Here is a 21,257-nt window from a genome sequence, read left to right as displayed (position 1 = left end):
TTTCAGGTACAATGGGGTCGAAGAGAGGAAAGTAGTAATTTGCAATCTTTTAACTGATTTTTATTTTATTTAAGGACATCTGCTCTACTATGGTCTCTTTTGCAACCTCACTATCGGGATACCCTATCTTCCCTGTTTTGGTGATATCTTTGAAAGATACCTTATCCCGAACCATGTGCTTTTGAGCGACTGTCGGCCTTCCCCCCCCACCCCCCCCCCCCCCCCGCTTCTAGTTTAAAAGCTGCTCTATTTCCTTTTTAAATGCTGATGCCAGCAGCCTGGTGCCACCCTGGTTAAGGTGGAGTCCATCCTTTCGGAATAGGCTCCCCTTCCCAGAACGTTGTCCAGTTCCTAACAAATCTAAAACCCTCCTCCTTGTACCATCGTCTCATCCACACATTGAGACTCCAGGCTCTTTCAAGTAACCTTTACTGTCTTCAAAATAGCTCCAGTGAACTGACATTCTCCTCAAACTGGTTTCCCCTTCTACCATATGGAAGAGCTAAAAACAGAGAGCAGGAGAGTAAACTCCTATCCAAAGCACAAGCAGACATGTTCACAATCATTGGTCACTCCTGGAAAGATAAGAAAGACTTACTGAGGATTCCAATAACAACAAGCGCGCCTGCCACCAACAGCGCTGCAATGATTGGGACACTGATTTTTTTAAACATAGTCAATTTACTGGATTCTTGTGCAGCGGGATGTGCAGTGGGGTGTGCAGCACCCCCTCTGGCTCTGGGTTCACGCACAACCTGGGGCCATGGGCACCGCCAGCACCTATGATGAAAGAAAGCAAGCATGGGATATATTACTATGATATTACCAACAAACTAATAATCTTAGAGGAGGCCATAAGAAAGGGACATATTACCATGAGAACATCAGTAACTAACCAATAATGTTAGAAGAGGCCATGAGATGTCAATGTATTACCATGAGATTGCAAGTAATTAATAGAGTTAGAAGAGGCCATGAAGAGACAGAAGTGTTGGAGACTTGACCAAGCTGTAGACACAGGATTTGTACTTCTCTCCTTTTGCAGTAACTTTGTCAACAGGGTATATATCAGAAGGTTAAGTCTATAATGGCTTTTCTAGCTTCTGTCCCTGTCCCTGCTGCCCTCTCTTTCTCTCCTTCCTCTCTGTAATTCTCAGCCTCTCTTCTTGCTTTTTCTGTGTCTCTCCATCTATCCCCTCCTTTCTAGCTGTATCTCTCCCTCTCTTGTTCAAATCCTGCAGCCCAGTTTTTAGACATATGAAACATTTACCTGCTCTACTCCGAGGCTGTTCGATGTCATGATTATTATCTGTCACATGCTGTGAATCAAAGCAGAGAAAGAAACCAAACAATGAAGGCAATGGAAATATACTTTTATCAGATTTCCTGGAAGGGAATGGAGTACATTTAGGTTCTATATATATAATTCTACCAGTTATGTCTTTGATTAACAGTAAGCAGAATTCTTGTTCCAGATGCAAAGAAACCGTATGACAGCCCCATGTAGAAAGTATCAGCTAATACAGAGCTGTCAAGTTACCCAATTCCAGGATAGAGATTTTAGGCCATTCCTGGATTTCTTACAACTCCATCCTGATACATTATTGGACCAATTAAGGAAACCCTGTTCAATGCACTGTTGTTTCAACATTATATTTATATAAAAAAGATACTTTTTTTTTTTGTTTTGTTGACACTGTGACATGGGTGTGTCACTAAATTGAATGTGCAATGATTACATGACAAATATGTGGACAAGCAATTGACCTGTTTGGTCTCTGATGGTCCAATGACATTTATGAGCACAATTAGCACATATTTATAAGTTCTTATGTGTTGTGTTTCTGTGGGATTATTCTATAATATGTCTGATTAGTAACAGTTCCATATGATTGAGAAATCGAGGTTTACTGGGTGAGGACTCGGATGATCCTATAGGTATAAAATTATTGGGTAATATTATTTTAAGAATATCACTCAACATCCGTTTTTAACAGTGATGCCATCTTCTGATTACCACTTGCTTTTTCTGTATAAATACTACACTTTGAGTTTGTTGGTATAACAAACTCCTTCTGATATTGGAGAGTGTCCTGATGTGCTGGTACCTTATCCTCCCTCTTGGGAATTCTGCTATGAATTATGAGGCTCATTTTAAAAGCACATAGACTTACAAAGTTACACAGTAGCCTATGTAACTTTGTACGTCTACGTGTGCTTTGAAAATGAGCCTCTATGTCATTTTCTAAGTCTATGTGCTTTTAAAATGAGCAACTATACCTCACTGCTTAGGTTCTGTCTGCCCCCTCCCCCCATGTTTCCATCTGGTTTTGACTGAGGTGAAAGAAAAGCTTAGCATTAACAAGACAAACAGAATCTTTGTGGCTGCCACTCAGATCAACAGAACCATCATCACTTCCAGTACCTCTTGACTGAGAGTTTGCAAAGGGGAGAGAGTATAAGAATTCAAGCAATCTAGTCAAACAGGTCCTTGTGCTCAGTCACTAAATAAGAATCATGCTCCTTGAGGACTAAGAGAAAGAATGGCTCCACTTAAAATGACACCATGCATGTATGACATAGCTGAAAATCTGCCCTTCAAGGTACTGCAAAGTAGGCATTCTTCAGCAAGGAGAGAGCTAAGGTACTGTTTTGCTTGTATAGAAGGGGAGATAATTGGTTTATTAATTACAAAATATGCTGAGTGATGATATTAGAATTAATCACATTTTAGCATCCTAAAGGGATTATTGCTATAGCATGGACCCCTTGATCTTCATAGACATTAGAAGTTGATATGACATACACAGAGTCCATATAGGTCAAGCATAAACTAGTGCAGGAATTATATAGGTGGATCTCATTCTACAGCAAGCCCTTTAGCAATGGCAGCTAAAAATGGTCTCACTTATCTCTGTGTCATGGGCTTGAGAGAGATTTCACGAAAGACGTATTATTATATGTACAATAATAAACAACTTCAACAATAATAAACACTGAAAGCTAGGGTGTGCCACAAAATAACAGAAGAACCTGTTGTCAGGAATTGATCTTTAGTACACAGAGAAAGGCTTCCTACTTTCTGCCCTGGGAAATCAGGGTCAGACCTTTAGGATAGGTTTATTATTTATAACCCACCTTTACCTAAAGCGGGGTACACATCACATATATAATAAAAACACCACATATACATACATCCATAAAACAAATAAGCCAACCCAGAAATATTTACACAATGACAAGAGTGCATTCAGTCTTACTAGAGAAGCTACCAGGGTCAGATCTTTAGTACACAGAGAAAGGTGTCCTACTTTCTGTTCTGGGAACTGGTATGAGATCAGCTGAGGAAAAATATGTTAAAAAAACTGGAGGTGTTGCCTAGTGGATAGAACATCAAGCTAAGAAGTAGGGATGCCAGGGTTCAAATATCGATCCTCCCACTAACAACCCTCGGGGGACATTTTTGAAAAAAAATGTTCAAGTTAGAATTGGGATGTCCCGCTCATTACGTCCAAAAAAAACCCATCCATCTCACAGCTATTTCTGAACAGGAAAAATGTTGGGATTTTCTGTTCGAAAATACATGAGGACATCCTTGCGCTGAAAATATTAAAAAATGAACAGCCAATTCCAAACTGAAACATCCAAAATATGAACGCCAAAAAAGGAGGCCCAAAAATATCTGGCATCATTTGTACAAAAATGGCAACACAGACGTCCCTGCAGAGCAGAGGGGCAGCTTAGGGTCAGTACAGTGGACTTTAACAAATGGCACCTAGGTACAAATCCCACCTTAACTCCTTTATTACGAATTGTGAGCCTCCAGACACAAAAAACAAACCCTACTGTACCTAATTGTACACCACTACAATGACCTTCAAACCTGAAGGTGTTTCCTATATGTAGGTACAGTAGGTATATTGTTAAATTTGGAGGGCTCACAATTTCCACCAAAACTGGGGTCGCCTTGTGTACAGTCCACGGTGCTGACCACTAGCCAACTTCTGGGAGCTGCTTGCTGCTGTTAGGTATGCCCATAATACCAGATGCTGTCATAGTGCCTGGTATCCCCTTTCAGTTTCACTTCTAAAGGGAGTGGGAGGAGGACAGCATTAACTGGGGGATTATGGAGGGATCATGCCTTAATCCTGCCAGTGATCAGTTGGTCAGAACACCTTTTTGTTACTTGAACTTGATTGAAACAGTTCTAAATAGAAATGCCCCTTTTTTTTAAAACTTAGACATGTCTGCCTGTTCCATTATCGCTGAAAGACATCCTAATTTCGAGCCCACCCAAAACATGCCTCCAAAATGCCCTCTTGCTAGTTGGATGAACTCAGTGGAAAACATGAAATTCTGCCTTTTTGAAAATCGCAATTTGGACATTTTGGCAGAAGGATTTTTTTTTCTTTTTGGCTGTTTTGAAATGTCCATGTGCTTTGAAAATGAGTGCCCTTGTGTCCTTGGTCAAACTTAGATTGTAAATCCACTTGGACAGGGAAATAACTTGTATACCTGCTTTTAACTTGATAAAACCACATTTGAAAAAAAGTAATTAACGTTCAAATCCAAATCTCTCAACTTCTTACTGATAAAAGTATGCACATTCTTTACAGCCTACATACTTTTAGCTGTGGTGGGAAAAAAAAAGCATAGCTTTTTGAGGGGGTGCTGAGTACAGGCACTTTTTCCATTGTCTGCTAAAATTGACCCATGGTCCCCAGAGTTTTTAAATGAAAGAGCTCAAGCTCTACACAACAATTCTGCCTTGTCATAGATTCTGTGACTGGTTGCTGAGGGCTTGCTATTGTGGGATGGGTCCCTCTGTGATCACCCCAACCTTGAAGGGTGGCCCAGCATTGGAGTACCAGCACCTTTTTTCACTAGAAAAAATACACTTGGAAAAAAGTGACAAGCAGCTAAGTTACCCAGAGTCAAGAGGGAGACTTTTTGACCAGTTGTGCCTTTTTATCTACATCCCAAAGGGAAGTGGTATTTTTGTAATCCCTAATTCTACCCATTGAAGTCAGTCTTGCAGGTCCTTACAGTGGTTATAGAGGTCCAAGGCTGGCCTCAAAGCGCTCCCCCTTGGAACTGAGTAACTTAGCAGCTTTGTGTATATACCCGTGCCTGCTTCAATTAAGGTGCAAAATTCACCTGCTGCATGTAATGTTCAAGTACCTTGTGCACCTGCAAGGCCTAGAGGCAGTTTGAACACTAGTCCGCTCGATCATATACAGAACTTTGGTGCACAGAATGAACTTGCCCAAAAGCAATAATCTTTGACTCCATTTAGCTCTTAACCAGCTGTTTCCCGGGGGAAAGGGGGAGGGGAAGAGCAGGTAAAAACTAAACCCAACCGGAAACGCACCCAGCTGTTCGCCGTCGGCTAAGGCGCATACGTAGAGCGCAGTGTGCGGGCCTGCTGCAAGTGAATGCTGGGTGAATATACGGGCGAAGCGGTGCCGTGGTGGGAGCAGGGTACGGAGAGGTATATCCCCGGGATATGCAGTTTGCTGCGGCCCGGGGGGTGAGTGGCCGTTCTCCCGTCATGCAAAACTAAGGCGGAGATGTGTTCATACATCTGATCCCTGTTGCGCTGTATACTACTCAGAACTGAGCAGATTTCCCCTCATTTGAAGTGCATAAGAAGCAGCTATTTCGTATATAGCCTTATACGACAGGTTGCTACATATAGGGTGGGTCCTTGTGTATTGGTTGATTCCCTGCTCTTGCAGCCACGATAATTGCTATCGTCCTTTTCCTGTCAGGTTGCATCCTTTCCCTTTCTTTCCTCACTACATCGAGGTCCGCCTGTGGCAACGCTTAACATCCAATACGCTCAAATGGTTTATCCTTTACGAGAGTGCTCCGGGTGTGGCCCACTTTAGTATGATGTTCCTGGGGAAACGTTTTCGATTTGGTCCGGCCTGGTGTAAGCATTTATGCAGACCAGGCAGTAGCCAGGGATAGCAGCTTCTATTGGGCTGGAGAGAAGATGTAAGTAATAGCAAAACAGTAGATCCTGACAGCCCTGCAAACCTAAAAAGCACCATCGTCTTGCAGGGAAGGCGAGGAAATTTTTCAAATAGCCCGTTTACCCAGGTGAATGGCTCTTCATTGTTTAAAAGTATGATGTCCAAGTATTTATAGTGTTCAGGTGATGTGATTGTTGAGTTTATCAAAATCTCGGGGAGGGGAGGGGCGGAAAGCTAAAGGTTTGCTAATGCTCTGGTTCCAGCCTTGGCTTAGGCACATCAGAATATGGTGATATGACTTTGACCCTACAAAGACGTAATAACCTACAGTTGCCCCCCCCCCCCCCCCGAACTCTCTCTCTCTCTCTCTCTCTACCAGATTGGCATATGGTTCCTACCTATTTCTCTGCTGCTACCCTGATGTGTGGGTCATTAAGCTGATAATAGGGGGGCAACGTTAACAGGTTAGTTGTCTGTAAGCATTAGCTTGTATGTGCTTAATTGTGTAAATAAAGACACTGAGAAGGAACTGCCCTGCTCTACCAGTATTCTGACTATTGTCAGTTGTGCATAATTAAAATGGATTAAGAGGTCAATAACACTTGACCTACTGTTGAACATTTTAAGAAAAGGGGAGCAGAGGAGCGCCTCCAGAGATACCATATTTCTGTTCTTTCTGCCCATTATTACATCATGCAACATCCTACTGTATTTGGGTTTCAGTTTTTTTGTGACTTATATACATGTTTGATCCAAATTTTGAAACACTTTGGGGGGGGGGGGGGGGGGGGGTCAATATTCAAAGTGATTTAACCAGCCGGTTAAATCACCTGTTTGGGGCTAACTGGTCAATTTCAGCGGCACTTATGTGGTTAGTTTTGAACAGAAAACTGGCTATTTTGGGTGCATTCTAGGGAAAGAGTGGCACTTGACCATTAGGTTAACCGCATAAATTGGGCTGCATAAAGTCAGTCCTTCTTTATGAAGTACCCATAGCTGGTTAGTGCTCGTATTGCTGGTAAACGGCTATGTGTTAGCTCCAGAAACCCAGAAATTCAATGCCTGGACATAGCCCCATGATTCTATAGGATATCATGGTTGGAAGTGTTCTGCGCTGTGTGTCTGGTTTTGTACCTGTTCTGACCTTCACTATGCAGGTAGGGACATAAAGATTTCTCCACAATGATAAGCCAAATATCATATCCCTTGGTTCCCAGTTAGTAACGGCATAGGGTGAAGCTTATTCATTGGCTACCAGTTCTGTGGGCCGGTGACGGGACAAACCTGTCTACGTGTTTTGTTTTTGATAATTTCAAGCAATAGAACAACAAAACAAAATCAAAACTAATCAAAGTACACTAAAGTGGAAGTAATGAGAGCAGTATTAAAGGTGATCCAAAACCAGATGAATAGTGCTGTTCTTAAGACATGATATCTAGAGATTCAGCCATCATCCCAATGAGTTAGTAACTTATTAAATTTTCCTGTGCTGGGCCCAAGACCCCTGTGGAGCACTGACCTTATAAGTACCCTCTTATTTTGCTGTGTGCACTGCCAGCACTCGGTGAATAATATTAAAAAGGTGATACTAGTCTAGCTTCAGATGTAGTGGAGTCCTCTCCAGTGAAAGTGTTCAGTTGTATTAATTTCATTAAATTAAAGTCAACATGCCAAAGAACACAGTTTTAGAGAAGGCTTAGCAAATTTATGGTATTTCAATTAACAGTTCCAAGGTACGTAGCTTTAAGGAAAGCCTGCAGGAGGCAGAGATTCCACCTGGATGACCTGTAACATCTCCATGGCTTTGCCTTGCTGTGAAGTGACATGAAAAGGCAGTCATACTCCATACCAGGTGCTGCAGGACATGCTACAGATCCCGGCCAGGCAGTTCCAAGTCCCTTCTCCTGCCACCTCTCTCTCTTTCCGCTAACATTAAATGAGCTGTATCGGGATCCAGAACTCACCATATCTGCCAAACTCCCAAATCTTCCAGCAGCGAGAAGAACGAAAATAAAGCGTGTGAACAGTCTCCTCAAGGGCCTCCGAACTCCTTAGCACTTGCCTCCAGGTTTGATGCTGTTCTCCCACCACCTGAGCAGGTGTGTCCTAGTGCTCCAGAAACCTCCCAGGTCTGTCTGCTGTTACTTGCCACTAGCTTTCATGTCGAGGCACAGGATCTTCTTATACGGGGAGAAAAAAAAAAAGATCACTGATAAAAAAAAAAAGTGGCAAAACCGGAATCGCTAGTGTTGTGGAAACTCTACACTAGTCACGCTTCTTTAACAAGGTAAATGAGTTCCATGCAACCTTTGGACTTGACTCACCTGGCCAGGTGCGTAGTTCTATTGTTTTTAATCCTGCATGACTGCTTTTGCATTAGCTTAGCTTAATAAACTAGTATTGAGGAAACAAAACACTTTTTTTCTTCTTACTTTGTCTGGTGTTTATCTCTCCCATGATGGTGAGCCAGAATAAGCAATTGCTGATATTTGTGCATCAGCTTCCATGTCTGTGATTAATCAGACTTTTTGTTGTTGTCCCCTCGGTCATTAAGGTAGTACTTGGTGGCCCCTTATCAGTTATCACCAGGTTCCTTTCTGGAGGGTTTCCCTCTAGATTGTTCTTTTCTCAAGAGACTGTAAGAGATGTTTTTCAAAGTACTTAGACTTACAAAGTTACATAGGAGCCTATGTAGGTCTAAGTGCTTTGAAAATGAGCCCCTAGGTCTCCTGCCTAGTTCCAGAAAAGAAGGGAAGATGGAGGGGTGCCTCCATAACAATGCCTAAGAAGAATGGGACAAGACCTTATGAAATTGTAAAGCATGAAAGTGAATAAGTTCCATGAAGAGGACAGCTGTGGACCCAGAGTAGACCCACATAAAGTTATGTGAATGGATGACTAGGATCTCAGTCCTGACACTGGGAATGAAGGTGCATAGATGGTTCCCCTGGATCAGGATGAATGAGTCACAGAAGACAGCCAGGAATGCAGGTGTTACTCCTGAATCTTCCTTTTCTTCCCAGATGTGGAAGGCGTTATCCTCGGTTGCATGTCATGGTCGTGTTGTGCAGGTAATTAGCTGCATGTGGAAGTTGAGCTTCCTTTCCTTATCATGTTTCTTTTCACCAGGAAAAATTCCTTCATGTACTGAAAACTCCCAAGTTCTGAGTAATATCCTGTTACTGGTAAATCACAACACAACCTTTCCAGGGACAGCTCTTGGAGAAAGAAGAAATTAGGAGGGGGAGAGAAATGAAAAACTATTGGAAAGTAGTGGAGAAAAAGTGAGAAGAAAGACAGGAGGAGGAGTGGAAAGAAAAGAGAGAATGGGAGTAGCCTTTTTCCAACAATGGCCAATCCTGGTCACATGTAGCCGACAGGATTCCAAAACAGTAGATCTATTCCTTGTTGCTTCCATCCAGGCATAAGTAGGGGCCTTCCTGTGTCTACATGGCTAATAATAATTCATGAACTTTCCTCCAGGAACTTGTCTAAACAGTTTTTTAAACCTATCTTTGCTAGCCATTTTTGTCACGTCTCATGGTAACAAATTTCATAATTTAACTGCCCACTGAACGATTAAACTGTTTTCTCCAATTTATTTTAAAAGTGCTGTTTAGCAGTTTCGTAGAATATCTTTAGTCCTAATATTATTTGAAAGGATAAATAATCATTCTCTACTTATCTGTTCCACCAAGGCCAGTGCAAGGGTAGTTCACCTATTTAATTTCACCTTTGCATCCCCCTTCCCACTCAGTTTATCTTTCATGCCCTAAGGCCTCCTGAGATTTCCCTAATCAAGCTCAACCATGCTTATCCCATCCTAGAACAATCCTGTAAAAATGCTTAGATGGTCAGTATTAAACTTTTGTATGTACATATATAATTTATTTATTTTTTACATTTGTATCCCGTGCTTTCCCCACTCAAAGCAGTACAGGCAGAATAACAAAAGGGATAAGTAGGTAGAGATAGACAAAGGAGAAAGATGCGAGATATAGTCTGGATCATATAACCTGTAAACTTCACTTTTTGGGGCATTTGACAGGATACACATCCCATTGCTGGGAAAGAGATCTCCCCCCAAGAAAAGATAATATTTTTAGGCCCCTACCATAAGACTACTTGGGTATAGTCCCCACCAGTGGTGTGCTGGTAAATGTTAACAACAGGCTCTCTCCCCGGTCCCCCTCTGCGCCCCCCCCCCCTCAAATTGCAGAGCTGACTATAGCCGGGGAGAGAGCCGGGGGGGGGGGGGGGCAATGCATTATCCAGGAAAAAAAAATTAAACGATCCCAGGTTCCAATCTAATTCATGTTTAATGTGGGATAAAATGCATAATAAGTAAATAAATATAAACTTTTAATGTTGAGCACCTGATTCTCAAAGTGAACATATTCCAAACACTATAATGAAAATAAAATGATTTTTTTTTCTACCTTTGTTGTCTGGTGACTGTTTTTTCTGATCATGCTGGCCCAGTATCTGATTCTGCTGCTATCTGTCCTCTTAACACCGTTTCCAGGGCTTCCTTTCCATTTCTCCTTTCTTCTTCATTTCGGGTCCTCAGCTTCTGCCTATTTTTCCTTCATCCATGTGCAGTTTTTCTCCTCTCTTCCTTTTCCCTCATCTCATCTCCTTCCTCACTCTTCTCTCCCCTCCATCCATGAACAGCATTTCTTCTCTCTCCCCTGCCCTCCATCCACCCAATGCCCAGCAGTGACCCTTCTCTCCCCTGCCCTCCATCCACCCATGCCCAGCAGTGACCCTTCCTCTCCTGCACTCCATCCCCATGCAGCATGACCCTTCTTCCCTGCCTCATCCACCCATGCCCAGCAGTGACCCTCTCTTCCCCTGCCCTCCTCCATCCACCATGCCCAGCAGTGACCCTCCTCTCCCCTGCCCTCCCTCCATCCACCCATGCCCAGCAGTGACCCTCCTCTCCCCTGCCCTCCATCCACCCATGCCCAGCAGTGACCCTCCTCTCCCCTGCCCTCATCCCTCCATGCCCAGGGACTCCCTTCTTTCCCCTGCCACCCCTCCCGCGTTGTTCACCGGCGACTTCTCCTCCCTCCCTCCGGATCCGTCCCTCACCGACCTGACTCTTCTAATTCTTCGGCGGGGCAGGCAGTCTTGCCTGCCCGCTACCAGCGCTGACTCCCCTGCCGTTTGCGCTTCAAAATGGCCGCCGAGACTTCAGTAGAAGTCTCGCGAGGCCGCCTCTGGAAGTCTCGGTGGCCATTTTAAAGCGCAAACCGGCAGGGGAGAGTCAGCACTGGTAGCGGGCAGGCAAGACTGCCTGCCCTGCCGAAGATTAGAAGAGTCAGGTGAGGGATCGGGCGGGCGGGAGGGAGGAGAGCTGGCACGCAGTGGGAAACAACCGGCTCGCAAGTCGGTACAAAATGCGAGCCGGCTCCAGCACACCACTGGTCCCCACTATTACATTTAGGAGGTGTCCTGGAACCTTGCATGGGGTGATATAGTCAGGTAAAGGAGATTACGTGGGAGATGGTAAGGGTGGGGCTAACCCTCTAGTGAATAGTCAAACGACTTCTGGGAGGGGAAAGAGGGTTTAAAGCTGAGCAGCTGAGAGTTGGAAAAGACTGGACTCATTTGCATGAGATTTGCATGGATGAATTATATGAGGAACTTTGAAGGCTGACAAAAGACTCTGGGAGTTTCAGAGAAAGAGGCCGGGAGCTGGATAAACTGTTGGGACCCTTGGTGGTTCTCTCTGGCTAGTAATGGGCTGTTTGAAAATTAATGGCCCTCCATGTGGGTAAAATTAGGTGCTGATGGTTCTTTGAGGTGTTTGACTGTTGGGATATAGGCCCAGATGCACTAAAGTTTAACGACCCTTTAACGACCAATGTGTGAACTGTGGCATGCATTAAAGGACATTTTCCGACGACAGTAGCAGCTAACGCAAACGGAATGCAGATGAGAGATTCCCTGTAGAAACTGTATTGTAACGAGATGCACTAACCTTTTCCGATTGACGCAGGAAAAACGCCGGTAAATCTACGAGAGGTCTGTACCTCTCGTTGGGGCAGCGCGTGCTAGGAAAGACAATTAGTAAAAAAAAAAAAAAACGAGCCAATCCCAGCGCATTAGCTGGGCTTAAAGCGCTTGTGATTGGCCAAATGGACGTTGTATGACATATGTCATACCTACTGTGCTGTTAGAAAAGTTAAGGAGTACTTCGTGTTAAGGGAGCCATAGAAAAAGACCATCTCACCCCCAGGGACAGCCCATCAGAGAAAAAGAAAAGCCCTAAAAATGAAGATCAGACAGACAGACACTCCGCTGCTCCCCAGCTTCCCCCTGCATAGAAAAATCAAAACAAAAAACAAAAGTCAAAAAAGGTTCGGAAGGGGGCAAGGTGAACACCTTGCCCCCCCCCCCCCAAGGTCGCCGCTGGCTCCCCTCTTCTGCATGTATTAATTAAAAAATAAAAAACAAAAAAACCAAAGTTTAGCAGCCCCAGTCCCCCTCCCTTCCTCTCTCTGTTTTTCTCCTCCCACAGCTCCACCTCCCACCATCCTCCGCCCCGTGCCCCCCTGAGCTCGTCGTCGCTGCCGCCCCCCCTCTACTGGACCCCCTCCACTTTAACCTGCCCGTGCAGCGCCTCTCACCTCTGTGTGAAGGCGCTGCACGGACAAGAACAGCTGATCGGCAATCAGTGCTGCCTTCTCCGACGTCCCTCTGTTCTTTCTGGGCCCGCCCTCCTCTGATGCTGGCTGAATTTCTACCCACTGTGTTTATGTGTATTTGGTCTCACCATTCCACTTTCAGTACCAAAATGTCAAAGCAATTGCAATTAAAATGAAGGAAAAGAGAAAAAGAATGACATACATCTGGATAGGAAGGCAAAAGGTAAGAAGAGAGCAAATGTAAAAGTAACATAGTAGATGACGGCAGAAAAAGACCTGCACGGTCCATCTATTCTGCCCAACAAGACAACTCATGTGTGCTACTTTTTGTGTATACCCTACTTTGATTTGTACCTATGCTCTTCAGGGCACAGACCGTATAAATCTGCCCAGCACTATCCCCGCCTCCCAACCACCGGCTAGATCAAGCTTAATATGACCTAACTCTGAGGTCTTCCCCATAAACACATAATAGCAGCTATACTGGGTCAGACCAATGGTCCATTAGCCCAGTATCCTGCTTCCAACAGTGTGAAAGATATGAATACATATATGTATGATGTATGTAACTGCAGGAGTGTGTGTGTGTATATAGCATGAATGCGCATAGATGTGTCTTTGTAAGATTGTCAGGTGTGTTGAAAATATGCTTTATGTAAAAAGCATGGATTTAGTATTGTGTGATGATGAGGAAATATAGTTTATTCTGTTTATACATAGGCATATTTTGGGTGAGCATGGGTGGACAGTGCCCCCCCCCCCCCCAAACAGATGTGTTAATGTGAACTGATTTACCTCCTCCTGCTGCCTTATTTGACTTCCTTTCCCTTTGCTTCTCCAGGTAAACTACTCTTGTGTATATCTATGTACTTATACAGGGTCAGGCAGAAAAAGTAACCCTCTAGAGTTTTTTTTTGCTTTTTTCTCAGCAATCACTTGGAATTTTGATGTGAAATTCTACAGCTTTATTTCTTGTTACTATTTTTATGTGCCAAGTAGAATGAGATTATCTGAAAACACAGAGAAGTTACAGGCTTTTTAGTTTGACCACCCAGCGATTTTCACATGTTCAAAAATGTTTGCACTGTAAAACTACCATTATTTAAAAAAACAAAAACAGGGTACCAGCTTATTGTTAACTGCATCAAGATGATGTAGACTTTTGCCTGGGGAGCAGTGTTGCAGGCCAATCACAAGTTCCATCCACAGCCAAAAACAATCACCAAACTCAATGAAGTGCTTCAGATGATCTGGGATAACCTGACACAAGACTAATGGACAAGGCTGGGGGTGGACACTTTGAGCATTCACAGTGACTGCAAAATTTGGACACATTGTTAATTGTTTCAAGGATGTTATTTTACAATGTTTTAGCTCAAACAAATTAACTGAAAAAAATTGCTAGGTAGTAATGGTAAAATGTCAGTAATATCAACATAACTTAAGATAATTATGGAACTGGACTTGATATATCACCTTTCTGTGGTTGTTGCAACTACATTCAAAGTGGTTTACATAGTATATACAGGTACTTATTTGTACTTGGGGCAATGGAGGGTTAAGTGACTTGCCCAGAGTCACAAGGAGCTGCAGGGGGAACTGAACTCAGTTCTCCAGGCTCAAAGTCTGCTGCACTAATCAGTAGTCTACACCTCTTTTACCAAACCATGCTATCAATTCCTGCATGGCAATGCTGAGGAAAGCCCATTGAGAGTGAATGAACTTTGTCAGCATTGCTGAGTGGTAATTGCTAGCGCAGCTTGGTAAAAGAGGTGCTTAAGGTTGTTTAATAGTAATATGTTAGTATGGTGACTAAATAAGTACATACCATTTCTCGCTGAAATTCAAAGTGATTGCTGAGAAAACAGTAAAAAAAACTCCAGCGGGTTACTTTTTTTTTACCTCACCCTGTATGTACATGAGGGAGGTGGTGCTGTATGTCAGTGCAAATGCATTGTGAACAGGTGTGCAGTAAAGATATATGTTTCCGTGTAAGGACATTATAATGCCTTCACATCGCTCCATGGTGCAACTGCACCTCGAATACTGGGTGCAATTCTGGTCACTGCATCTGAAAAAAGATATTAGTGGAATTAGAAAACGTACAGAGAAAGGACGATGACAATGATAAAGGGGATGGGACGACTTCCCTATGAAGAAAGGCTAAAGCGGATAGGGCTCTCCAGCTTGGATAAAAGATGGCTGAGGGGAGATATGATAGAAGTCTATAAAATACTACTACTACTACTACTATTTAGCATTTCTATAGCGCTACAAGGTGTACGCAGCACTGCACAAACATAGAAGAAAGACAGTCCCTGCTCAAAGAGCTTACAATCTAATAGACAAAAAATAAATATAGTAAGCAAATCAAATCAATTAATGTGAACGGGAAGGAAGAGAGGAGGGTAGGTGGAGGCGAGTGGTTACAAGTGGTTACGAGTCAAAAGCAATGTTAAAGAGGTGGGCTTTCAGTCTAGATTTAAAGGTGGCCAAGGATGGGGCAAGACGTAGGGGCTCAGGAAGTTTATTCCAGGCGTAGGGTGCAGCGAGACAGAAGGCGCGAAGTCTGGAGTTGGCAGTAGTGGAGAAGGGAACAGATAAGAAGGATTTATCCATGGAGCGGAGTGCATGGGAAGGGGTGTAGGGAAGGACGAGTGTGGAGAGATACTGGGGAGCAGCAGAGTGAGTACATTTATAGGTTAGTAGAAGAAGTTTGAACAGGATGTGAAAACGGATAGGGAGCCAGTGAAGGGTCTTGAGGAGAGGGGTAGTATGAGTAAAGTGACCCTGGCGGAAGACGAGACGGGCAGCAGAGTTTTGAACCGACTGGAGAGGGGAGAGGTGACTAAGTGGGAGGCCAGCAAGAAGCAGATTGCAGTAGTCTAAACGAGAGGTGACAAGGGTGTGGATGAGGGTTTTGGTAGAGTGCTCGGAAAGAAAGGGGCGGATTTTACGGATGTTGTAAAGAAAGAAACGACAGGTCTTGGCAATCTGCTGGAGATGAGCAGAGAAGGAGAGAGAAGAGTCAAAGATGACCCCAAGGTTTCGAGCTGAGGAGACAGGGAGAATGAGAGAGCCATCAACAGAAATAGAAAACGGGGGGAGCGGGGAGGTGGGTTTGGGGGGGAAAATGAGAAGCTCGGTTTTGGTCATATTTAATTTAGGTGGCGTTGAGACATCTAGACAGCAATGTCAGACAAGCACGCTGAAACTTTGGTTTGGATGAAAGGTGAGATATCAGGGGTAGAAAGGTAGGTTTGGGAGTCATCAGCATAGAGATGGTAGGAAAAGCCATGGGATGAGATTAATGAACCAAGGGAAGAAGTGTAGATAGAAAAGAGGAGAGGACCAAGAACAGAACCCTGAGGTACGCCGACAGGCAGAGGGTAGAAGTAGAAGAGGATCCACCAGAGTGAACACTAAAGGTGCGGAGGGAGAGATAGGAAGAGAACCAGGAAAGGACAGAGCCCTGGAATCCAAGTGAGGACAGGGTATCGAGAAGTATGCTGTGATCGACAGTGTCAAAAGCAGCGGAAAGATCAAGAAGAATGAGGATGGAATATTGACCTCTGGATTTAGCCAGTAATAGGTCATTGGAGACTTTAGTAAGCGCAGTTTCGGTTGAGTGGAGAGGGCGAAAACCAGATTGTAGTGGGTCAAGAATAGCATGTGAGGAGAGAAAATCAAGGCAGCGGCGGTGAACAGCATGCTCAAGTAATTTGGAGAGAAAAGGGAGGAGGGAGATGGGTCGGTAATTAGAGGGACAAGTAGGGTCGAGTGAAGGCTTCTTAAGGAGAGGTGTGAGTGGAGCAGAATGGGTAGAAGTGAATCGCTTGTTTACTGTTTCCAAAATACTCAGACTAGGGGGTATGCAATGAAGCTACAAAGTAGTAAATTTAAAACAAATCAGAGAAAATATTTCTTCACTCAACGTGTGATTAAACTCTGGAATTTGTTGCCAGAGAATGTGGTAAAAGCAGTTAGCTTTACAGGGTTTAAAAAACTTTGGATAGCTTCCTAAAGAAGAGTCCATAAGCCATTATTAAGATGGACTTGGGGAAAAGCCACTGCTTATGTCTAGGATAAGCAGCATAAAATGTATTGTACTGTTTTGGGATATTGCCAGGTACTTGTAACCTGGATTGGCCACTGTTAGAAACAGGATTCTGGGCTTGATGGACCTTCAGTCTGTCTCACCATGAGACATGAGCAGCCATAATTGAAGGGTAGGGTTATTGGTAACAGTGAGGATAGCACATCACAAATTAAAGTCCGGAAAATCACATTGTGGAAAGTATATGAATTTATTTGCATTCTGCAGAGGGAACATAAGTATTTGATCCCCACCAACCAGGCAGAGACTGGCCCCACAGACCAGGTAGATGCTCCAAATCAACTCGTTACCTGCATGACAGACAGCTGTCGGCAATGGTCACCTGTATGAAAGACACCTGTCCACAGACTCAGTGAATCAGTCAGACTCTAACCTCTACAAAATGGCCAGAGCAAGGAGCTGTCTAAGGATGTCAGTGACAAGATCATACACCTGCACAAGGCTGGAATGGTCTACAAAACCATCAGTAAGACGCTGGGCGAGAAGGAGACAACTGTTGGTGCCATAGTAAGAAAATGGAAGAAGTACAAATGACTGTCAATCGACAAAGATCTGGGGCTCCACGCAAAATCTCACCTCGTGGGGTATCCTTGATCATGAGGAAGGTTAGAAATCAGCCTACAACTACAAGGGGGGAACTTGTCAATGATCTCAAGGCAGCTGGGCCCACTGTCACCACGAAAACCATTGGTAACACATTACGACATAACGGATTGCAATCCTGCAGTGCCCGCAAGGTCCCCCTGCTCCGCACGGCACATGTGACGGCCCGTCTGAAGTTTGCCAGTGAAAACCTGGGATGATGCCGAGAGTGATGGGAGAAGGTGCTGTGGTCAGATGAGACAAAAATTGAGCTCTTTGGCATGAAACTCAAACATCGCCGTGTTTGGAGGAAGAGAAATGCTGCCTATGGACCCAAAGAACACCGTCCCCACTGTCAAGCATGGAGGTGGAAATGTTATGTTTTGGGGGTGTTTCTCTGCTAAGGGCACAGGACTACTTCACCGCATCAATGGGAGAATGGATGGGGCCATGTACCGTACAATTCTGAGTGACAACCTCCTTCCCTCCGCCAGGGCCTTAAAAATGGGTCGTGGCTGGGTCTTCCAGCACGACAATGACCCAAAACATACAGCCAAGGCAACAAAGGAGTGGCTCAGGAAGAAGCACATTAGGGTCATGGAGTGGCCTAGCCAGGTCACCAGACCTTAATCCCATTGAAAACTTATGGAGGGAGCTGAAGCTGCGAGTTGCCAAGCGACAGCCCAGAACTCTTAATGATTTAGAGATGATCTGCAAAGAGGAGTGGACCCAAATTCCTCCTGACATGTGTGCAAACCTCATCATCAACTACAGAAGACGTCTGACCGCGTGCTTGCCAACAAGGGTTTTGCCACCAAGTATTAGGTCTTGTTTGCCAGAGGGATCAAATACTTATTTCCCTCTGCAGAATGCAAATAAATTCATATACTTTCCACAATGTGATTTTCCGGATTTAATTTGTGATGTGCTATCTCTCACTGTTACCAATAACCTACCCTTCAATTATGTGCTGCTCATGTCTTTGTCAGTGGGCACACTTACAAAATCAGCAATATACTTATGATGATTTATTTAGTTAAAAATATTTGAATTCCACCGATTGCTACCGGTCTTTGGCAGATTCCAAACCAGCATGTAAACTATGTGATATCCTATGAACCACAAAGAATGGTAGGCATACATGGATGTACATTATGCATATAGCGTTTCAAGAGACCTCAGTTACAGAGTATTGCTCCTATTTCACCCTTGCAAGGTAAACACCCTTCTGTCTCAAGAGAAGGTTTAGTTGAGGAGACAAAACATTAGATGGGATTAAATGTTTGTTTGGAAGGATATTACTGTTCAGAAAAGATTGCTTTAGTGAAGTCTTTAATAAAGGCAGTAATCTGAAACCCGAAAGTGTAGCACTTCTGTAAGAAGAGGATTGAGGAAAAGGTGAATTCCTCAGAGCCAGCCTGGTGACTCAGATGTAGTGATGCACACTGTGGCATGGAGGTCCTACATTCAGTTCCTATGCCCGTTCCTCTGCTGGGGATGCTGAAGAGACAGTGCCCACAGCCCCTGTGAGAAAGGCATTCCAGTCATTGTGCAACAGCGACACCTAGTGGCCAGACATTGGGTCCACTTTCATTAGGTCCCAAAGAGAACCATGCCTTGTGGCCCCTGGCTAAAGGCCATCCCTGCAACGGCTGGAACTAAATTGGAAAGGCATACAAGAATAGGGGAAAAAAAACCTTCCAGGATAGTCGCAAATGAAGATTTATGGCAGCATAACCCAAGAGAGGGCCTGACTGAGTTAGAAGCCAGGTTATAAAACATTCCTAAGGTAATTATACTAATTACAGACTATACAGCTATGATAAGTGGATACTGTGCCACAAATTGTTCCAACGTATACAAATAATCTTCAGAAGAAAGAAACCTGAGTCTGCACTTCTTTATTTCTATAATATACAGTGACAACAGAACTGAGCTCACTGCCAGGGATCCACAATCGCACAATGCCAGTATCCAAAGCTACCTAAACTTCCTGTGTACACCTCTCCCTGCATACAACTCTGCTCTGCACACCTCTCTGCGTATGCAGCACTCTGTAAAACTGTGTGGACGTCTTTTGTATATGCAAACGACTTTGTGAAAGTGTCTAACTGCTCCCAACACGCAACACTGTACTACAGAAGCTTTCTACACCTCTCTGTTACAATAGTGTACGTTTTCTCATATCTCTTATTTGTCCTGTTTGTCTGTCCTAATTAGATTGTACGCTCTGTTGAGCAGGGACTGTCTCTTACATGTTCAGTGTACAGCACTGCATATGTCTAGTAGCGCTATAGAAATGGTAAGTAGTAGTAGTAGTCTTTGGGATTCTGGAATCTTGCTACTCTTTGGGATTCCGGAATCTTTTTACTGTTTGGAATCTTGCTACTCTTTGTCTTTATTCCTTATTTGTCCTGTTTGTCTATCTTGATTTGATTATAAGTTCTGTCGAGCAGGGACTGTCTCTTACATGTTCAGTGTACAGCACTACATACATCTAGTAGCGATTTAGAAATGATAAGCAGTAGTAGTATATACAGAACACAAGGAGCAGTGCTGTGTACAATGAAAACTCTGCCTACAATATTGAGTGTTGTTATAACATTTGCAATAGTTCTTTATTTACAATATATATTCAATACGATTTAAAAAAAAGTATAAATATAATTTACATTTATTTATATTTACATTCAGGTTTTCATAATTGCAGCATTAATTTTCTTATACTACATATAAAAACATTTATTTACAATTTTACAAAGGTAATTAGTGGTCATAATTATGTGAAGATGCTGTTATCTCAGACTCCACTCTGGATCACGGTTCTTCACATAACAAAACCGCTACACAATATGGCACTGTTCAGCACAGTTAGCACTGTCTGATCTGAAAAGATCTACGGCATAGGGGCTGGTGCAGGGCAGGAATAAGGTGCATTGGTAGAGCTCTGTGTGTGGGTCTCAATAGCAGAGGGGAGTGCTTTAGCAGAACAATATTTGAGGCAGGATCTCAATCCTGGAATTACAGGTGGTGCTGCAGAGCAGGAGTGAGGTGCTTTGGTTGAGCTTATGTATGGGGCTCAGTGCTGGAATAGCCAGGACTATTTCAGGGCAGGAGTGAGGTGCCATTTGTGAGGAATTCTCAGTACTTGAATAGCAGTGAGTGCTATAGAGCAGCATTCGGGTGCATAGGCAGTGGGTATAGTAGAAAGTACTGTAGAAGAGGAGGGAGTTGTATTGAGGGGTCTCAGTACTGGAAGAGCAGTGGGTGCTGCAGGGCAGGAATGGGTCACACAGGTAAAGTTCGTTAGAACACTGCCCAATCTTCAGCTCTACTTGAATAATGTAAACATAACCAAAAAGCATTATATCAAAAAGGATAGATCCTTATAGTGCAATATTAATATCACATTAAACAATTGGGATATCATAAAAGATGTCCAAGTTTCAACATTTTAGATATATTTTAGATAGATGTATTTATATAAAGTGTAATAAATATTTAACATGAGGAAATATTTTTCCAACTTGAAAATCTGATAGAACCCCAGTGGTCAACATGGCTTCAAATGAGGTCAGTCATTGCACTTATAGAAATAGGCTGCCCTTCCCTTACAGAGGGAATGAGTCTGTCCTTCCTTTATAAAAGGTTATAGGCTATATTTCTATCAACTGCCCTCTACAGAAGGGCAAAGTCTGTCCTTTCCCTATACAAGGCACTATGGAATTTTCAGTTCTTGCACAGAATGTCTTCTTCATAAATTCCCAGTTGGGTGCTAGGTCAGAGGTAAGATTTGGGTTCCTTCATCTGTAACAGATCTTGTAGTGTAATATACGGCACCAAAGCGCAGGTTATGCACCTCCGCCTCGTAAGTATCAGGCTCCCTGGAAGCGATGGGACACACAGGTCCCACGTGAGTTCCACGGC

General features: G+C 43.6%; 1 protein-coding gene and 1 long non-coding RNA gene across 2 annotated transcripts in view; both read right to left on the bottom strand.

Moving 5' to 3' along the window:
- The window catches only part of LOC115482154, a 59,962-nt gene that overhangs the window by 15,865 nt on the left and 22,840 nt on the right, over positions 1–21,257 (bottom strand). Inside the window, 1 exon segment of the mRNA XM_030221728.1 lies at positions 599–780. Coding sequence (XP_030077588.1) covers positions 599–780 — 182 coding nt within the window.
- LOC115482284 lies at positions 756–7,993 on the bottom strand. Its single transcript, XR_003944060.1, has 3 exons — positions 7,943–7,993; positions 1,271–1,319; positions 756–780 (listed from the first exon to the last, which is right to left on the bottom strand). It is a non-coding gene; the product is annotated as an uncharacterized LOC115482284 (long non-coding RNA).

This window comes from Microcaecilia unicolor, chromosome 12, assembly GCF_901765095.1.
Source record: "Microcaecilia unicolor chromosome 12, aMicUni1.1, whole genome shotgun sequence".
Taxonomy (NCBI): Eukaryota; Metazoa; Chordata; class Amphibia; order Gymnophiona; family Siphonopidae; genus Microcaecilia; species Microcaecilia unicolor.
This window is presented reverse-complemented; position numbering and strand designations above follow the sequence as displayed.